We start from the raw sequence: 21044 nt of genomic DNA, 5'->3' as shown, positions 1-21044 counted from the left end.
AGAATCCTTGTCCCTTGCTGTGATATTTTAGGCCTCACAGCATTTTTAAGAAGGCACAAAACGTGGAGAAATCATACATTGTGTTAGTAAGAGGAAATAGATCATGGAAGTAAAACTTATCCTGCCCTTTCCCTAAAGCTTCAAGTCATTTGAAGTGTGAGACAGAAAATGAAACTTTGAAAATCCGAAGTAAATGGATTTTATTTTCTAGATGTTTTTGTAGAGGCTCTTTTTCATTTTTCTAGTATTTCTCCTGTCCATGAACTTTACTGGGTGTGTATCCTAGGCAGAGTGCATTATAGCTCCATATTTTACAATTTAAAGATCCTTGGGAATTCCCTGGTAATCCGGTGGTTGGGATTCTGCTCTTTCGCTGCTGTGGCTTTGGGTTCCATCTCTGGTCAGGGAACTAAGATACCACGAACCGTGTGGTGCAGCCAAAAATTTTTTTCTTAATTTTATTAAAAAGAAAAAGATACTTGTCCTTAATGACAAAATGTAAGTAGGAGTCGGATAGGTGTCCTGTTCTGTTCTCTCTTACTACGTCATGCTAAGTTGCTTTAGTCCTGTCTGACTCTTTGTGACCCCTTGGACCCCTGCCAGGCTCCTTTGTCCATAAAATTCTCTAGGCAAGAATACTGGAGTGGGTTGCCATGGCAGGGGAGTCTCTTACTTTTCTTATCTTTTAAATTCAGTTTTTGTTATCCTAATACTTTCTGCAACTTTTTTTTTTCTTTTTGGTCATTGCATTCTTAGTCCTGTGATGTTGCTTTACTTAGTATGTCAGTCCATACTTAATATGGGTGTTTCCACGTATTATTAGTCTCAGCGTTAATATCTCTTTCAAGGAGTGGTTCTCTCTTGAGAGAGACTGGGACCATGCTTCCAGTCTCAAAGCTAGGAGAAGGGGAGATCTACCTGTCTGATTCCATCTCTGAACTCAAGGAGCCCAGAAGACAAGGGCTGTCCTGTAAGGTAGTATCAGCGTTTTTGTTTGTTTGTTTGTTTTTTTGATAGAAGTTTCTACCCCAATTTCTCTTAACATCTCCTCTTATTACCCATTTAAAACCTCACAATTAGACTGCTTGCGGAGAATGCTTTTGTGCAAATGGACTTGCTTTTGGATCCTTAGGTGAGTCCTGTTTTTTGTCATCTGTAACAGCTACTGCGACAGTGGAGCTTGGACTTCTACCTTAAACCGAAAAGTCTTAGAGAGTTCACAGAACTCCTGAAGGAGTTCACAGTTTCAATGGGGGTATTCAAAGGCCCTAACAGTTTATGTTAATTCTACATGTGCAGTTTCCTGGAGAGTGAGTCCATAGCATACAGGGGTGTCTCTGACCCTCCACAGCTGAAGAGTTGTTTATATGCCCTGTACAGAGCCAGAAAATATTCTGAAAATAGCAAAAAGATCTGAAAACTCTGGCTATAGAGAAATACTGTTTCATGAATAGAGAATACATTGAATTAGATGAGAAGAGCTGGTGTAAAGGAGCCATTGTCACAAGATCAACAAAGGTTTGTTATCCCTGTGGAATAGCTGCCTTGGAGCTAATTCCCAAGCGAGCACCCTCGGGTGGTTTTTAGAGGAATCCTCTGGGCTCTTTTGCATTGTATTGACACTGAAGCCAAGAGATGAACACTTCTCAGAATGTAGATGTGTTGTGGTATATTTCCAGGTCAGTTTGCCTTGAAAACTATGTTGCTGTCTTGTTGGAGAAATAACACGTAACAGAAATGATAAATTTGGAGAATGTACCTTTAACCTGTGACCAAGACAATTAGTCATGTCACCTTCACTCACCTCAGATTCCTTTTATGTGTATTGGGCATTCAGCAGATGTCTAGCCTCTGAGTAAAATCCAGGGACTTAAGGGAGTTTGAGGTTTACTGTTTATTAGATTTATTACATATTTAGATTAACCTGTTATTTAAATTATTTCAGTAACACAGTTACTAACATTTCGGTTATTTTGGTAACAAAGTGATGAATGTTTTCATGTTAGTTTTTAAAATATAAAATTTAAATAATTTGTATTCGAATGATTACAGGCCTCATATGCCTAGTGTACAACAGAAGTTTATAATGTTTAATTCTAAAAAAGTAACTTTTGGGAGCGGGTGGGGAAGGCTGTAGGCTATAGCAAAGTCTGCCTGGAAGAAGTATTTCTTGGAGGAGACTCTGTACCAATCATTACACTTTTTATCCATTTTTAGGGCGTTTTAAAAACTTGTAAAACAGTCTTTTTTGTGTATAAAATAATCCTTTATTCCCAAGGATGCTGGATTTTTGTCTTGCTACAGAATTATAGAAAAATAGAAAAAATGAAAGATACAGTCTGAAAAGAATCCAAACTAAATTCAAATTGATTTTTAAAGTTACATTAAAAAGAATAACACTTCATTGTCAATTTGAAAAACCTTAAAATGTCATGTCATTACTCCCTAAACAACATATTTTAGAAATAGAAACCAAACAATAGATTTCAGTCATAGTAATGTAACATCCTCTCAGGCAAGCCTGATACAGTGCTAGTTGCTAAACCAAAGCAGAAAGGCACTGAAGCAGGTCACTTGCAATATTCACTGGCAGGTGAGGAGTTTGTTATGATACTTGCTTTCCAACTTTTTGTTTTCAAACTTGAAATCTAAATCTGCAAAGACATTTTTGCTTGATCAAACATTCTTTTGCCTTGCTTTGGAAATGTCTAATTGTATAAACCAATGCTGTCAGGAGTTTGTAATTCTAAACTTTGAACCATTAGATAGGCTGTTGTCCTCAGTTGACTAGCTGTTTATCTTACAGATTTGACTCTTTACTGGACATGTCCTCTTTGAACTTATTTAGATAATTATTATCTACTGTTTAGGCCTGAAAAGAAAATCAAATAACAATGGTGTAATATTCAGGATTATTTATACTTCATGTAAAGCAAGAGGGGTTGTACATCTCTGGTAGAAATCTCAGAAAGAGAACTCTATTTGGTAACAATATGGAGTTTTGAGATGTGATCTGCATTTGTGTTGCAATTTGGAAGACCAACAGCTTAAGGTTTTTTAAAAATGAATTGTAGTAAATTTATATATACATGCTTTTTTTTCCCCGAGAATGTATCTCCTTCTTGTATTTAGACCTTTCGTAGATTAAGTTCTTTAAAAGATGTTGTTGCCTTAAATAAGTTAAGACATCCTCTAGTTCCCTTTGAGGGCAGAGAGAATGCCCATAGGGGAGGAAGAAAGGAATTGAGAGGGCTAGTACTCTCATGTATTTTTCTCTTTTTCTTTTTTAAATTTTCTTGGCTGAACCTCATGGCATGTGGGATCTAGCTCCCTGACCAGGATTTGAAACGCCAGGTCTTAAGCATTGGACCTCCAGGGAAGTCCTTCTCATGTACTTTTTAATGCTTTAGTTCAGGTCTTTCATAATTAAAATACCCTCCTCTTTCTTAACAACTACTCTTTCATCTTAATTATACTCAATTAAAATCTTCATCAGTTTCCATGGTATTAAATCATACTAATTCTGGATAATCAATGGTAAACAGTATTAATGCATTAATTAAATAGTCTATTCAATGTCTTTTCCACATAAAGATCATTCTACCCTCAACTAATGAAGGAATATATATTATACTTCAAATTTTTCATCAGTCATAGGATGATTTCATTTTATTTATAATGAATCAAGTCACATCATGATAGACTGATCCTTTGGAAAAAAGACAAATTTTAAATGGCACTTGCTTTTTAGAGTGATATTGAAATGCATACATCTGGGAACTGCATGATAGAATTTCTACAAAACATTAATATTTATCTTGTGGGTCACCACCTGAAGACTAATAGCGCTATGTCCTGAATTCTTGTCATGGACTATGTTAGTAAAACAGTAATAAAAGTGATAGAGTAGTTCACTATTTTATATCCTGTGGCTGGTTATGGTCATCTGGCTGAGTCTAACCCATATTAATCCCCTGAGTAAACAGTCAGGAACATTCAATGATGTACTTAAAATACTTTTTAACATGTGGTATTTAGAGTGTTTAGAATGTCAAAGGATCCTTTGTAATGATCTTCCCCTTGAGTAGTTCAAAAGATATTTTTAAAGTTATGTTTCAAAGAGCACAGTGTTTGAAGACTTTCAGAAAATATAAATCTAGTAGAGTACTTGTCGGGAGGCGGGGCGGGGAAGCTCCGTTCTGGGGGGGGGGGAAAATCATCCTGCACACTAAAATGATATATTAGTCAAATAACCTATGAAAAACTCAGGAAAACAGAGTATGTGTTCATTTTTGCTTAAGAAAAAGAACTTTTATTTTTTCACGAACAAGAGAATGCATTTGGTGCTCCCTTAGGGAGCTACATTCTTCTCTATAATTGTGTTTTTCACATTTTATGTTCAAATGGAAATGACTGAAGAGAAAGCATAACATGTTCATTTTTTTTTCATAGAACATATTAAATCCTGTTTCTATGGCAACAACTTTTAATTGGCAAATCCCATTCTGTCAGTACTCTCAAGCTTATTTTTCTAGGGTACATTGAATTGTTAAAAGTGCTTCACAAAGTAAAAGTTAGATTTGGCATTGTTCTTTGGCATTGAAGATGCTCATGGTCAAGATTTATTTTATTAAATGATTTAGCTATAATATATGTGAGCTTCCCTGGTGGCTCAGTGGTAAAGAATCTGTCTGCCATGCAGGAAACACGGGTTCAAGCCCTGGGTCGGGAAGATTTCCTGGAGAAGGAAATGACAACCCACTCCAGTATTCTTGCCTGGAACATCCCATGGACAGAGGAGTCTGGCGGGCTACAGTCCATAGGGTTGCAGAGAGTTGGACATGACTTAGTGACTAAATAGCAGCAACAATACTTGCATAATAGGTTGCTGTAGAGATAATAACATTTATCTCAACACTCCGTTGTGTGTCAAAAAACCTGCCAAGGATTGATACAGACACGCAGGCTTACAAACTAAGACTAGCAACTTGAGTTATTTCACATGGCTGAAGTAGTCAGCTATCTTACCTGACTGAACAAACAAAGTTTGAAAAAAAATATTTAAATCCTTTTGGGCTAGTTTCAAACTTTTAAAACTGTGTATCTGTGGTTCCTTATGGCCTTGACTTTAATAGTATGGAGTAGATTGATTTATTAGAAACAAACATAGTTTGCAGCTTGCTTCTCATAAATTTTATCTCTCGAATCAATGTGGTACAGAATTTTGAACCAGGTATTTGCTAAGTTGGATTCGACTACTGCAGTGTTATAAAAATAGATTAAGTAAACAGACACAGCAGGCCAATGCAGCTTGGATTTTGAACTCTTCCGAGACCCAGTATAACTTGAATAGTTGATAGGTCTAGAGAGAAAGAAATATGAATCCCTAAGGTAATTTTAATATTATATGATAAAGGAAGAACTATTTTATTGCAAAGGATCAGGTGCTGTATCTATTATAATTATTTCAGGGAGATTTATCCAAAAGCTTCAATTTTTAAAGCTATTCTAGTCTGCTGTGTATTTTTTTCTGGCTTTGCTATTTTTATATCACTGCAGTAGCATAACCCTGCACCAAGCTCAAGACGCCAGTGCAGTTGGTGTTGACTGTGAAAACTGTTATTAAACGAAAGCTAGCAAAAGCAAATCCTTGGAAAGAGAGAACTTGTCTACACTGAAGACTCACAATATTAAATTTGTCTTCTAAATATTAAAATTTGTAAAGAGTAAATGATACTGTGTATCTCCTCCTTCAAAGCTGTGACTTCATATAGTTAAGAACTAAAATATGTTTAGTCATTCTTTTTAATTATTCTCCACTATTGCAGATTTTCTGTGAAAGTGTTCCTTTCTCGTGTACGATCTTTGTCTCTTTAATTTGTTCTTATTGCATTTTTGGTTAACAAATGACTTTGTTCTTTTCTTCAGAAGTCTCAGAAAGCATTTATGTCTGAATGGTTCAACCTTATCTTGTTAAAGTGCCAGTCTGCCCTTCTTATCTCCGTATGTTCCCTGAGCGTTATGATTCTCGTAATGTAATGTAAATTACATTTATATAGGAAACAAATTAGGAATGTTTGCTATCTGTCTTTATGTATAGTCAGTTCAGTTCAGTCACTCAGTTGTGTCCGAACTGCAGCACGCCAGGCCTCCCTGTCCATCACCAACTCCCAGAGTCCACCCAAACTCAAGTCCATTGAGTCAGTGATGCCATCCAACCATCTCATCCTCTGTTGTCCCCTTCTCCTCCTGCCATTAATCTTTCCCAGCATCAGGGTCTTTTCAAATGAGTCAGCTCTTCACATCAGGTGGCCAAAGTATTGGAGTTTTAGCTTCAACATCATTCCTTCCAATGAACACCCAGGACTGATCTCCTTTAGAATGGACTGGTTGGATCTCCTTGTAGTCCAAGAGACTCTCAAGAGTCTTCTTCAACACCACAGTTCAAAAGCATCAATCCTTCGGTGCTCAGCTTTCTTTATAGTCCAACTCCCACATCCATATATGACCACTAGAAAACCCGTAGCCTTGACTAGACGGACCTTTGTTGACAAAGTAATGTCTCTGCTCTTTACTATGCTGTCTAGGTTGGTCACAACTTTCCTTCCAAGGAGTAAGCGTCTTTTAATTTCATGGCTGCAATCACCATCTGCAGTGATTTTGGAGCCCAGAAAAATAAAGTCAGCCACCATTTCCACTGTTTCCCTATCTATTTCCCATGAAGTGATGGGACCGGATGCCATGATCTTTGTTTTCCGAATGTTGAGCTTTAAGCCAACTTTTTCACTCTCCGCTTTCACTTTCATCAAGAGGCTTTTTAGTTCCTCTTCACTTTCTGCCATAAGGGTGGTGTCATCTGCATATCTGAGGTTATTGATATTTCTCCCGGCAATCTTGATTCCAGCTTGTGCTTCTTCCAGCCCAGCGTTTCTCATGATGTACTCTGCATATAAATTAAATAAGCAGGGTGACAATATGTGTGTAAATATACACATACATGCTTTGTGGATAGATTTGACTGTATCACATTTGTCTCTAGTAACCTAAGAAAAGGGTATTATTAATTTATATAAAGAGTGATAAATCAGCTACCAAGGCCATTCCATAAACAGAAAAATAGATATTAGGTGGCCTACAGTTCCCTGTATGATGCCAAGTTCTTTGAACCACGTGCCTTGAACACTGTTTTATGGGCCAACTGGATTTCAGTAGACCCTATATATTCTTACAGTGTTTAAGTATTTGGGAATAGTCCCAAAGATTGATGACATGTAATTGTTGGTGTTCATGCTTGGGAGGAACTGTAAGTCACTGTGCCCTAAGTGGGCTTGGTGCCTCAGCAGGAGAGGATACCCGATCGGCTACCCACCTCAGTATGTCCCTGTTGACTTCACATACAGAGTGGTTCTGATGAAGTGGGGCATTTGTATGTTTGGGGACTTACAGTGGTCTAGAGGACACAGTTGTGCTTTGAAGTATCAAAGGTCTTTTCTTATCAGGGATGTACAAATAGAATTTTTCAAGTGGAAGAAATCTAACAAAGATTAGTTATCATTTTCAGATCTTCAGCTCTTTTAATTCCAAAAGTCCCAGTCTCATAATTGAATGAAGGAATATTCTTCTGTTGCCTTTCAATTCCTATACTAAGAGCATCTGTCTTGGTCACGAGTGCTTCTGATTTGCAGTTCAGTTCTTATGTCTGCCTACTTGCAGCCAGTCCAGGGTTTATGACTTTGAAGATACATAACTAGATACTCTATGGGAAATGGTAGGACAGAGGAGACACAGAATTTTCTGGGAAAACGCCAATGATTCTGGTTCTAGGACCTACCAGTTGAAAGTTAGAGCTGGAATTCCTGGGTCGGGAAGATCCCCTGGAGAAGGAAATGGCTACCTACTCCAATGTTTTTGCCTGGAGAATTCCATGGACAGAGGAGGCTGGCGGGCTACAGTCCCTGTGGTCACAAAGAGTTGGACACAACTAAACGACTAACACTTTTGTTGTTGTTTAGAGACTAATTTACTTTTATTCAATCCTTCCAAGTTCACTTGAAGTATTTCATAGATCTTGAAAGGGATTTTAATCTCCATATATGCTGTTTTGTATATGTGGATATGGGTCTCCCTGGATATACACATACCCATATATATATATGTGAGTGTGTGTGTGTGTATATATATATCTCTTCACTTCTCTTATATGTATCTCTCTTTCTAGACACACTCAAACACACAAATGTTAATCAGTTTGAGATCACGTTTTTGGAAATAAAACGCCATACCTTCTTTCTTGTAGTGGAGAAGTACCCCCAAGTAGCAGGAACATGAATACTGGGATACTTGATTTGGGAAGGTATGTCTATAGGACACAGACAAGAATGCTCTTGTCCTGCAGTCTGGAGAGGCAGAGCACTTTGTAGAATGGCTCTCCTTAACAAAACAATGAACTGAGGCCCACTCCCACTTTGAAACACTGTCTGTCTCCTTTATCATTTTTAAAGGAACTTCACCATATAATATTATAGATAAAGGTGATCTTTCTTAGAGAAATTTAAACCTTTCCTAGAATGGATAATGACAGCCCCAAGTTTGAAGTGTGAAGTCTTCACAGCTAGGAGGAGATGTGTTATGTAACTGCTTCAGCTACCCTTCACAGATTTCTGACATTGCCCTTCACATTCCTGACTGTCCCACATTTCCATTTTTTCTTCCAGTTTCTTATACCTGTACACCTTCCTTCTTCTGACCTTATCATTAGGATTTGCAAACTTGGTTCATACAACTTGCCTGAAAATCACATGGGGAAGCCAAATGCCTCTTACAACTCCAGAAGACTTTTGGGGGAGGAAAGCTGACCATATTCGGGGGCTTAATTTTGTATATTTCCTTATCCTTGGTGCGTCTACCTTCTGCCTGCAATGGTTTTGTTTGCACAGCATTTTGCTAAACATATGCCAGGCATTATTGCAGTGCTGCTTCCTATACCAAACACCTTGGCATAATTCAAGATGAAAAACAGAATGTATGTGAGAGATGAAAAAATCAGATTTGATTACTGAAGTGCTGACATCCAAATTGGTAGCAGTGAGAAGTAACACATTTGCCTCAGGCATGCCTATCTGTGTGTCTCTCCCCCTCCTACTCCAAGTCACAGGGAAGCCCATTTAAACATTCTTAGGAATGCTTTCCAATTTTACTTTGGTGGGAAAGGCTGAGTTTTCAAGGAATTCGGAATAAAGTATTGGCATTCTCTTAAGCTTCTGTCATTTGAATGAATCGCAAACTATTTTTGAGTTTCTTCTATTGAACATGGGTTATAAGTATAGGAAACATCATTAAGTCTTGTCATTTTGGAAAGGGAAATTTATATTATGGAGAGGCAGTTGAGATTTATAACTAGCAAGTACTGGCATAAAGACTTCTTTTTTCTTCATATGATGCAACACAAACAGAGATATCAACAAGAGGTTCCTAAAGATAGGCCTTAAATTTTTAAAATACTTGAATGATACTGTATTCATATGAATATGTAATTCACTTCTTATTGCTCCGTAATGCTCCTGTTAAAAATTTCAGAGCATCTTTCTGAGAGCTAAAATTGATATGAGACCCAATGCAGTGGTGTTAATGGGGACAGAGTTCAACAAATTGAGCCTTTTGTACATATTTACATTTCGTGTGCTATTTCAAAACTCCAAAAATGAATGGAATGCTTTTGAAAATTGGCATACTTCTCCTACTTCTGCCTCTTTGAATAAACAACTGCCCCAGAATTTCTGTTTTTGTTAAGTAGCAACAAGAAATAAAAAACATTTGAAGTGTTAATCTTTAATTTTTGAATAATATATCTTTTTTTAGTATTTCTTCTTAACTGATTCCCTTCTATTTGGGGCACAGTTATATAATAGCCTTAATTGGGTGAGCTGTCATCTCAGGGTGGGAAAAATACACATGAAGAAAGAACATACATTATAAAAGTAGCCTTTCAGAATACTTCAGTGCTCTGCAATACAGTCACGTTCTTCTGAAAGGGAGCTACTCTCACTTTTTTGCGATAAAGTAAGGGAAACTTCTTAAAAGATGCAAAAATATTCCTGAAATTCGTCTGAGTAGAAAATCCCAAAGCCCCCTTTTTTTCTGTTTTTAACAGGAAACACGCCTTCACAGATGGTCTTTTGAATTTTCTAGCATGTTAATGCGGTATATAATTTATTTCCTTAGGTCCTAAGTTCTAGACTGGTCCTGTCTTATCTCTTTAATGATACCTCCCTCCTAAAAGGAATTTGCATCACTTGCTTAGATGCTGCAAGAAGATAATATAACTCCTCTATATAAACATTCCTGTCCTTCCCACCTAACACTTACTCGGCCATCTCCCCGTCTTAGGTCATCGCTCCCTCAAATCCCTTTTCCACTTGTGCCTGCGTACCTCTGAGGTCTGAGAAGGGAGCAACATGCATTCCCGCTAGAATTCACATAGAAGGTGCTTATGGCCCTTGCGTGGCTTTTAAATCTGTTACGCAGCTTAGAATCACAAATTATTTTGTGGCTACGATCTTATCTATCCTAGAGGAGTTTTTGATATCCAGAACTGATTCCAGATTCCAGAGTGCTGTTCTGTTGCCCGTTTCCTTTTTTATTTTTTTCAAATTATAGTTGATATACACTGCCTCTGGTATATAGCAGAGTGATTCAGTTTTATATATATATATATATATATATATATACACACATACATATATATGTGTATATATGTATATATATGTGTTCTTTTCTATAATTTACCATTATAGATTATTGCAAGATATTGAATATAGTTCCCTGTGTTGTAACAGGAAGATCTTGTTGTTTATTTCATTTATAGTAGTGTGTATCTGTTAATCCCAAGTTGCTGATTTAGTCCTTCACCCCTCCTCGTTTGGTAACCATGTTTGTTTTCTACATCTGTGAGTCTGTTTCATAAAGAAGTTCATTTGTATCACTTTTTTTAGACTCCACATAGAAGTGATATCATATGTTATTTTTCTTTGACTTTGCGTAGTATGATCATCTCTAGGTCCATCCTTGTTGCTGCAAACAGCATTATCTCATTCTTTTTTATGGCCAAGTAATATTGCATTGTTTATGCATCATGTGTATTCACACGTCTTCTTTATCCATTCATCTCTTATTGGACATTCAGGTTGTGTGTCAGTATCCACAGCAGTGCTGCTTACAATGACGGAAACATAATACGGAGGCAACTCACCGTACTTTTAATGGGCATAGTAGTTGTAAGCCCTTTCATTTTCTGAGATTCTAACTGCCACAGAATGGTGGCAGTGAGCTAGAAGTCTCTGGAATCCTAGTGAACTAGTAGGTAAGAAAGCCACTGATGACTTACCTTCTCAAGAGAATGAATGGGGAGGTAGAGCATGAATCCTATCAGGGTTGAGAGAATGTCCTTCAACCCTTTTAGCCCAACTTTATATCTCTCTTAAGGATGCTTGCCTTGAAATTAGCTTCCACTCATTTCTCCTCCATCCAATTCTTTTTACTAATTAGAATTACATTTTGTCTTTCTTCTATCCTGTGTCATCCGGTATGATAGGTTAATAGACACCCAATGTGTATTTATTAATACTATAAAAATAGTATATTAGCAAAATTGTGGATATAGTTTCCTTTCCAATGTATGTGCAGTCATTGGCACAGTGAATTTGAATATTAAATATAGCTCTTTTCTTAAAAGAGTCATTTCTTAGCCTTTATGGGTATTATCCCTTATAATAGGAGGTATGAAATTATTTTAAATAATTTTTCTAAGAATTTCAATGGAAAATGGTGTCTAATTTATAGAGCTTTTCTAACAGTTATTGAGAGTAACCAATTTAGCGTGAATCTATTTTTAACACTGACATTCAGTTCATCCTACATGTGTTTAGAAGATGAACCTACAGCTTTTAAAAACCAAGATTATCAGCTAGATTTTCTTCATAATTTTCTCCAAAGTGAGAACCACTGAGACCTTTGTAGTGGTAACACAAATACTTTGGAGCAAAATTGAGCTTTTCCCAAAGGTCAACAGAAACAGCTTTGTTTATGATTTGCAAAATGTCATATTAATTTGTGTGAAATCCATAGTGTAACTAAATACATACTGTGGTGACAGTTAGAAGAAATCTGTTTATACTTACATCCAGTGAAAAGAGTCCTCTAAAGATTGTTTTTTTCACTGCTTCATTTTAAATACCACTGACTATTTAAATTTGAACTTGATATTGTCTTAGTTCTAAACATAGCTGGCCAAATATGTTTATATAGTACATATGAATCAGGCAGATGAGTCTCTGTTGCTTTAATTGTTCTGTGACTTTGTACAACTTATTTAATATCACAGGATCTCTGAATCCTCATCAGCATGAAATAGGTGGAGGTGGAGATTCCAGTACTCCCATCATAGAATTGTGGGGAGGACTATGGGAGATCTAGTCTTTCCTTTATTCAGCACTCTGACTCACTCCAGGCTCAGGGAAGCAAGGCCCTGCCCTCATGGATCTTGTATCCCTAGCGTTGTTTGTCAGTGAATAAGGAAACACATAAATAAGCAACAGGATTGCAGGTATGACTAGTGCTGTGAAGAGAATAAACAGATGGAGCCTGGCTCTGGGAGGGCTTTAGTTGAGTTGGTTATGCCCACTGCCCTGTTTGTAAGAGCATAGACAATAAATGGCAAACTTTCTTCCCTTCATCATTCATTAAATTTCCTTACCTGGTATTTAACTCTTACGTTCATTATTTGTAAAAAAAAAAAAAAAAAAGTGGATAAGTCATAGTTTTTATTTTGTGAGAAATGTTTTATTTTCATAAATCTAAGGCTGCAAAGCAGACTTCTTATTTCTTCAGGGTTAATAGAGTGACTTGGTACAGTTTCATTTCTTCATAGGGTAATATAAATTATTTTGAACTCGACTATCAAATAATAGTCTTGATGATCATTTAAGCCCAGTTTCTATTCTTCGCCACTTTGGTCTGCACTGTCTTTCACATCGGAGAAGGCAATGGCACCCTACTCCAGTACTCTTGTACCCTAACCCCACTCCAGTACTCTTGCCTGGAAAATCCCATGGAAGGAAGAGCCTGGTGGGCTGCAGTCCGTGGGGTCGCGGAGAGTCGGACAAGACTCAGCAACTTCACTTTCCCTTTTCACTTTCATGCATTGGAGAAGGAAATGGCAACCCACTCCAGTGTTCTTGCCTGGAGAATCCCAGGGATGGCGGAGCCTGGTGGGCTGCCGTCCATGGGGTCACACACAGTTGGACACGACTGACGCGACTTAGCAGCAGCAGCAGCAGTCTTTCACATTTGTGTCCTAACTTGATGTTCTAGCCTACTTGAACAGTTTAGTGCAAATGTTTTGTCTTGTGTTGTTACAAACCATGTACCCAGCAGTCACCACTTGGACTTAATGAGTGCAGTCTTTCTATATCCTTATGACATAGGCCATTTTCACTATGCAGGGTCTTCCTGAAATTCAGGCGGGTCTCAGCAAAGGTACTTGGTGGATGGGTTATCTTGGCTTTTTTGTAGATTTCTTAACCAGGCTTCCACTTAACTTTGTTAAGTTACTTCCACTTAACTTTGTTATTTCCACTTAACTTTGCCTTAACTCTCTCACTTTACCTCTCCTGAACAAAGCCTTCAATACCAGCCAGGTTAGTTTATCTACTGTTTTTTTTTTTTTTTTTTAATCTACTGTCTTTATAATGGCCTGAAGTTCCCATTTGGGTGGCATTGCTTGCTGCTGTTTTACTTAGCAGAACCTCGTGGCTTTTTGGATTCCTGAGAAGCCAAGTCTGCTATAAAGGACATAATCCTTAGACTTGGTAGCAGACCTGGACTTACATTTTATTTGCTCTTTCTGTGATCTTGGGCAAGTCATGAAACTTCGGTGGACTTTAATTTCCACATCAGACTAATGGAATTAATGCCCGCTACTCCTGGGGTCATTGTGAGTTGATTGAACTGCTCCCAAAAAGTGGTTCGCTCCTGATCTTTTTTTTCCTTTGCACTTGGTCCCCCTTGGTATAACAGGACACTTCATAGTATTCATTATTTGTTTTCTGACACATACTTTGTATTATGATCTATGGTTGGTCCCACTCCACCTTTTCTTTTCTTTTTTGATAGGCAAGGAGATAAAAGAAAGATGTAGGTTAAAGTTCTCAGAAAGAAAGTTTGGGGATTACCTGCTTATTTTAATGAACGATGAACCATCTGTACATTTGTGTGAGCAGTTAAATTAAGAAATGCTTTTACATAGTGGACCCATAACAATTAAATGTTAACGAAAAACACAGAAGGTATAACATAGTTTTGACTATTACTGGAAATAAGAAGAAATAACAGAAAGTAAAGCTATAATAAGTCGTGGTTGGCAAGACTGTTCAAAATGAATGATGTCATCTGAAAGTTTCTTCACTTCAGAAAATCTTGGAGATAAGAACCTTGACATTCTGAGCAATGCTCAGACTCATGATTGATAACATGTTTTAGGCATAAACAGTAAGGCTACTGATAACTTGTAAACTTTTGCTTGAATCTATTTAAAGTATTTCTTGGTCCTTACATAGTTCTCTATTTAATCTTCCCTAAAATAAACTCATTGACTAATACATTGTAAATCTTTTCCTGCTGTGTGTTCCACGTGCTCTGGTAACATCATTGACTCACTTTTGTAGAGTCTGGGGCACCTGTCCCCCACCCCACATAAGCCAATATGCTTTAGCAAAACTCTGGCAGCTTATAACATAGAGTACTGATTTTAGAAGGAGTTACTTTTTGTTTGTGTAATCAGTCCATTTGATTATCAGCTGCTTTTTTTTTTTTTTGCTATTCTAACAACTGTTAAAACAGTTGTGGGAAAAACCCACATTTTCTGTTTCATTTTATTAGTAATCCCATGAGCAATGAATGCCTCAAAATCTTTGCCAAGCTAGGCTATTGGGCCTACCAGGTGTTGCAGTGGTAAAGAATCCACCTGCCAATGCAGGAGACATGGGTTCGATCCCTGGATTGGGAAGATCCCCTGGAGAAAGAAATGGCATCCCACTCAGTATTATTGCCTGGAGAATTCCATGGACAGAGGAGCCTGGTAGGCTACAGTCCATGGGGTTGCAAAGAGTAGGACACAGCTGAGTGACTGAGCATACCTAACTTCTTGACACTTATTTTCCAATCTGAGTAATTCTGATTTCGATTATTATTTACTCTTTTCTGATGTGACTGTAGTATGGAGTCTAGTTTCTATCTGGGAATGAAGGAAGCCATGAAATAAAGTAATGGCCTAATGACTGAATCTGAAATTTGCTACTAAGTAGCAAGAAATTGGAAAATAATCATGCCTAATGTGGCAGCTAATCAATAAATACATTTTCAAAACATTAATAGATTTTGAAAAAGCACTGTTCTAGGTGTGTTTTAGAATTTAGACATACACTTAACATATATGTATGTATATTACATGTCCAGTATATGTGTGTGTATAGATATATGTATCATGCATATATTGGGTTTCCCAGGCAGTTCAGTGGTAAAGAATCCACATGCCAATGTAGGAGACGTGGGTTTAATCCCTGCTGCTGCTACTGCTGCTAAGTCGCTTCAGTCGTGTCCAACTCTGTGCTACCCTATAGACGGCAGCCCACCAGGCTCCCGGTCCCTGGGATTCTCCAGGCAAGAACACTGGAGTGGGTTGCCATTTCCTTCTCCAATGTATGAAAGTGAAAGTGAAGTCACTCAGTCGTGTCCGACTCTTAGCGACCCCATGGACTGCAGCCCACCAGGCTCCTCCATCCATGGGATTTTCCAGGCAAGAGTACTGGAGTGGGGTGCCATTGCCTTCTCCAGGGTTCAATCCCTAGGTCAGGAAAATCCCCTGGATAAGGAAATGGCAACCTGTTCCAGCATTCTTGCCTAGAAAATCCCATGAACAGAGAAGGCTGGTGGGCTACAGTCCATGGGGTCTCAAAAGAGTCAAACATGATGGAGCAATTAAGCACACATGTATATTATTTAATATATATTCTACTTCATGATACTCCTGTATTTCTTTGCTCATTCAGTGAGTTAATACCTATTATGAGCCTATCACTATCCTAGGTGTTCTTGTTTTGGGAGTACAGCTGAAAAATAGACAGTTGTGGTTCCTACCCTCATTCCTGGTCTAGTGAAAGATAAGGGCAACTGCCAAGCAATAATGATAAAGTGTAATGAATGCTCTGGAGCCAACTGAAAGAGCATTAAATAAAGACTTGAAGTTTAAAGAACTTCCTGGAGGTGGTGACATTTAACTGAAGTCTAACTGACTAGAAATCAGCCAGGCCAAACAGAAAAGATGAGGGGAGGGTGAAGTATTTGAATAACTGGATCTATGTGGACAAGGTAGCATCTTGCCCAAGGGACTGAATGCAGTTTAGTTTGATATGGCTGGGAGAAAGAGGAGGAGGGAGAGAGAATGAGTGTGCATTAGGATGGTATGGGGTGGGGGACTGTGGAAAAGATGGGATGATGATCTGGAGAATGGGTAGGTCTGTGTTAGCTCTTGTCTGGACTATTAAAATAATTACTTAATTTGGTCTTCTTTCCCTAGGCTCTCAGCCATATCAGGCCCCCTTAGCTCCTGTCTGATGAATTCATGAAACACAGTTTTGCCAACGTCATCCTTGGTCCCCTTCAGAGACTCTCTCTAGCCTGTAGGAGGAAGTAGACAATCTTTAACTCAGTTTTTAAAAGGGTCCCCAAGCTGGACTCACTTTGCAAACTTTATTTCCCGTGACTCTTATTACAGATTTATTACTTGTTACTGATGCTTCAATTGTGCTATTCCCTCTACCTGAGTATCTTTTCTAACTTGTCATGTATAAAATTCTCTCTCTTGTTCAAAGCTATTATCTGACTTTTCTAAGTGGAATCTTTCTCGTTTTCCTTGAAATTGTAAGAACTCTTCATCTGAATGCCTGTTACGATGCTTTTTGTCTTCTTTCTGTATATTCACACTTTTTATGTGCCTGCTTTATTTCCCTGAGTAGACTGTGTGTCTGATTCATTTTCTGTCTCCTGTGCCCTGCAGCACTCAGTACATGAGTGGTTTCACCAAGTAGATAAATGGTGGATCGATAAATAAATTAGTTTTTCTAGAAGATATTAAGGCTTGGTATGAAGCATATTTTAGGCAAGGCCACTTATTTTACTTTTTTGCCTCATCCATTCATTTCCTATCTTCTGGCTTATTTTTCAGGTTAGATAGGAGACAGTGAATCAGTTGTTCCATTGTGCTTTCTCTTTTGCCTGCACGTATGCCCAAGATGATATGCCCAAGGGAACAGGAGGCAGTGGCTCTTTTTGTATCTACCCTTGCCCTGAACACCCTTTCTCCCACTGTCTAGGAAAGGAGCTGTGAGGAGACAGTGTAGGAACACAAGTATCAGTTAACAGGCAGATAACATTAGCTGTTGTCTTGGAGTCGTTGGCAAACACTGGTTTTAAAAGACCTGTGGAAAGGGTTGTGATGGATGTGTAAATGAGAATGTGTATTAGTAGATAGAGGTTCACCAATGGTCCTCAGAGTAGCAGCCATTAGAACTGTCTGAGAGCTTTCCTGGGACCCAGCCAAAATCAATTAAATCAGAATTTCTGGGGATGGAGGCTGGGTATAGGAATTTTTAATTTGTCATGATTAAGGGCTTTCCAGATGTTGCTAGTGGTAAAGAACCTGCCTGCCAATTCAGGAGACATAGAGATGAAGGTTAGATCTCTAGGTTGAGAAGATCTCCTGGAGGAGGGCATGGCAACCAACTCCAGTATTCTTGTCTGGAGAGCCCCACGGACAGGGGAGCCTGGCGGACTGTGGTCCACAGTGTCATAAAGAGTCAAATACGACTGAAGCTACCTAGCACGCATGCACACCATGATTAAGGACCACTGGCTTAAAACTTAAACAGTGGTGTCTCAGTAGTGTGGTGATTTGGACACCAAAATGTCCTTCTTGTCTCCTAAATTGCTTATTCATTCTGCAAACGTACTGAAAATGATTAGATTTCAGCCTGTCTTTAACAACTTCTTAATCTCGAGGGATAGACAGACTTGTAAAAATTACCTGTGATACAATTTGACAGGTGCTGAATTCACCACTGTGAGTTTATCCTACCTGACAAGAAAGTGGTGAGGAGGAAGGAAGGGAAAAGGAAAGAGAAAACGTCCACGGAAAGGGACATTTGAAAAGGGTTATCTCTCATCATCAGATTGAGCCTAAGAAAATGATTCCATATTTTTATCAATCCCTGTTAAAATAGTTTCCTGATGGTCAGAGAAATGAGCATTGGTTGATTTGTCCTTGGGCATGGGGGAAGCTTTCTCACAGCTACTCGGGAGTAAAGTTCCTTGGATGCAGTTTCACAAATGAAGGCACTGTGCAGGCTTGGAGGCGAGTACCTACCTGAGGCCAGCGTTGGTGGCTGACAGAGCTGCACTGAAGCCAGGGCTGCCTGGCTCCTAAAGAAGTGGTTTTGTCCCTCCTGGACTGAACATTTGCCATCCTTAGCCACTGGAGGCTTGTGGGAGTTAGTTCATTCAAAGAGATTCTAATTTGACCGTGAGCTGAAGGACTCTGTCAAAACAGAGGTTGAAGGAAAAGGAGAAGGAATGCTTTCAAGCATGTGTGAGGGGAATTGGGGGTTGCACGATTCCAGGGATGTGAAGAATGTGCTGGGTGTGGGAAAGGGACTCAGGGCTGTCTGGTCACCGAGTACCAGCGCCTAATCAGAGGCTGTTATAACATGCTCTTATTTGTCACATCATCCCTAGGATGGTATTCTTGTTTTATAAAAGAGGAAGTTTAAGTAGAGTGAGGTTGAGTAATTTACTCAGTCTTACTGCTAATAAATACCAAAGTTGGCTTTAGAACCAACAGCCTTGTGATTCCAGTTCACGTGATCATTTGAGCCTGGGGCTCTACTGCTCTTTTACATCACATCCTGGGATGGTTTCTGTGTGCAGATCCCCAAGGCCTGCAGAGGAGGAGCTTTCACACTAAAGGCGCAGAGAAGTCCGACAAAGGGCCATATTGTTTCTTTGGGTCGGAGCAAAGTACAGACTTGTGTTTGGATGATGGTATTGTATTAATAATAAGTTACTAGAAAATGGAGCAAATGAGATGAGGGGGAAAGGAGAATAGAATTGAGAGAAAACAGAGCCATAGGGTGTGAGTTGACTGGGTGAAGATGTAGAAGTTTGGGTGAAGATGCAGAAGGAATGTTTTTGAGAACTACTTTATTGAAAGAAGATTTATTTATATATATATATATATATATATATATATATATTTATATATATATATATTAGCTGAAGTATGGGCTTCCCTGATAGCTCAGATGGTAAAGAATCTGCCTTCTATGCAGGAGACCCAGGTTTGATCCTGGGTTGGGAAGATACCCTGGAGAAGGAAATGGCTACCCTCTCCAGTATTCTTGCCTGGGAAATCCCATGGACAGAGGAGCCTGGCAGGCTGTATGGTCCATAGGGTCACAAAGAGTCAGACACAACTGAGTGACTAACATTTTCACTTTTTTCTTCATGGATTGATTTAGAGTGTTAATTTCTTTTGTTTTTGTTTGTTTGTTTTTCCTTTCTTTTTTTGTGTCTGAAGGATTTTTTAATGTAAACTTATTTATAGTTGATTAGCAATGTTGTGTTAGTTTCAGATGTACAGCAAAGTGATTCAGTTCTACACACATGTATCTGTTGTTTTTCAAATTCTTTTCCCATTTAGGTTGTTACATAATATTGAACAGAGTTGTGCTATTTATAGTGGGTCCTTGTTGGTTATCCATTTAAAATATAGCAATGAGTACATATCTATCCCAATCTCCCTAACTATTCCTTCCCCATCCTTCCCCTCTGATAACTAGAAGTTCCTTCTCTAAGTCTGTTAGTCTGTTTCTGTTTTGTAAATAAGTTCATTTGTATCTTTTATTTTTTTTAGCTTCCACGTGTACGTGATATCATACTATATTTCTCTACTCTGGACAGAATACTTTATATTCTGAAATAAAGTCAGGACCGATTCACTTGGCAAACATTTCTTGGGTGTGTTAACCTGGACTGGGCTGGGGGCACAGGCTGAGGCACAGCCCCCTCCTGGAGGCAGTCGGCATGGGAGGAAGACATGTAATTAATTCACAGTAAAGCCCTATGACCCTCTTGGGAGGAAGACAGACATGTGCAAAGTGCCAAGGAACGTGAAATGACTATATCTACTAACAACCACCTGCTGTAGCCAGAGGTGGACAGTGTCAGATTCACAGATAACGTTGCTTTACTCACTTAATGCACCCAAGCCCGGTGTTTAGAAGATCTGGGCTTTCGGCCTAAATGTTGATGATGTGATAGCAGGAGAAAAACATCATGTGACAGACGCCTGTGCTTTTCCCTCTTACGTTCACATTCTGGCTTATTATAAAACAGTGTTGCCATGGCTGGCATTCCCGTGAGGCTCAACATCTCCGTACTTTTCATCTTAAATAAGCACTTCAGAATATCTCCGCAGCTTCTGATTGCTGTTTAGAACAAGCACCTTGTAATGATTAAGCTTTTCAAATGCTGAAGTTTAAGTCACGACTTCAGTACCCTTCTGCCTTAGAAACTCATCTTACAGATGTTCTGAAAGAGTCCCATAGTTCATAGGCATCTTTTTTATTTACGTATGTATTGTTACAATGGATCATTTTCCAGAGAGCTATTCGAGGATAGTAGAAATATAACGAATGATTTCTCTAAATTCAGTGACTTTCCTGTTTTATTCCCAGCAATAATTTTTAAGTAACTTTTGTTGATGGTTACTCTTTTAAATGTTTGGAAACCTGCCAGAGAAAGCCAGTGAAAGTCTCTAGGGGTGGGAGTGGGGGCAGAGGAGGAGAGAGGCTCAGATAACCTGTGTTGTAATACTGCTTTTTTACCTCAAGAGGTTTTTTTTTTCATCCTGCTGCCTGTGCTACCGCAGTCAGCAT

The 21044-nt window shown here is 38.6% G+C and overlaps 1 protein-coding gene across 38 annotated transcripts in view; it reads left to right on the top strand.

Annotated features, from left to right (window-relative positions):
- The window catches only part of MBNL1 (muscleblind like splicing regulator 1), a 222661-nt gene that overhangs the window by 147973 nt on the left and 53644 nt on the right, over positions 1-21044 (top strand). Inside the window, exon 1 of one of the 38 annotated variants that reach the window (XM_070374563.1) lies at positions 849-975. The exons of 36 other annotated variants lie outside the window; for them this stretch is intronic. In XM_070374563.1, the coding sequence (XP_070230664.1) occupies positions 880-975 (96 nt within the window). In that variant the 5' untranslated portion in view covers positions 849-879. Of the gene's footprint in view, positions 1-848; positions 976-19020; positions 19150-21044 lie in introns of those variants that run through there. One more of the 38 variants, XM_070374693.1, reaches the window with a different exon arrangement.

The sequence above is a fragment of the Bos mutus genome, chromosome 1 (genome assembly GCF_027580195.1).
Source record: "Bos mutus isolate GX-2022 chromosome 1, NWIPB_WYAK_1.1, whole genome shotgun sequence".
NCBI lineage: Eukaryota > Metazoa > Chordata > Mammalia > Artiodactyla > Bovidae > Bos > Bos mutus.
This window is presented reverse-complemented; position numbering and strand designations above follow the sequence as displayed.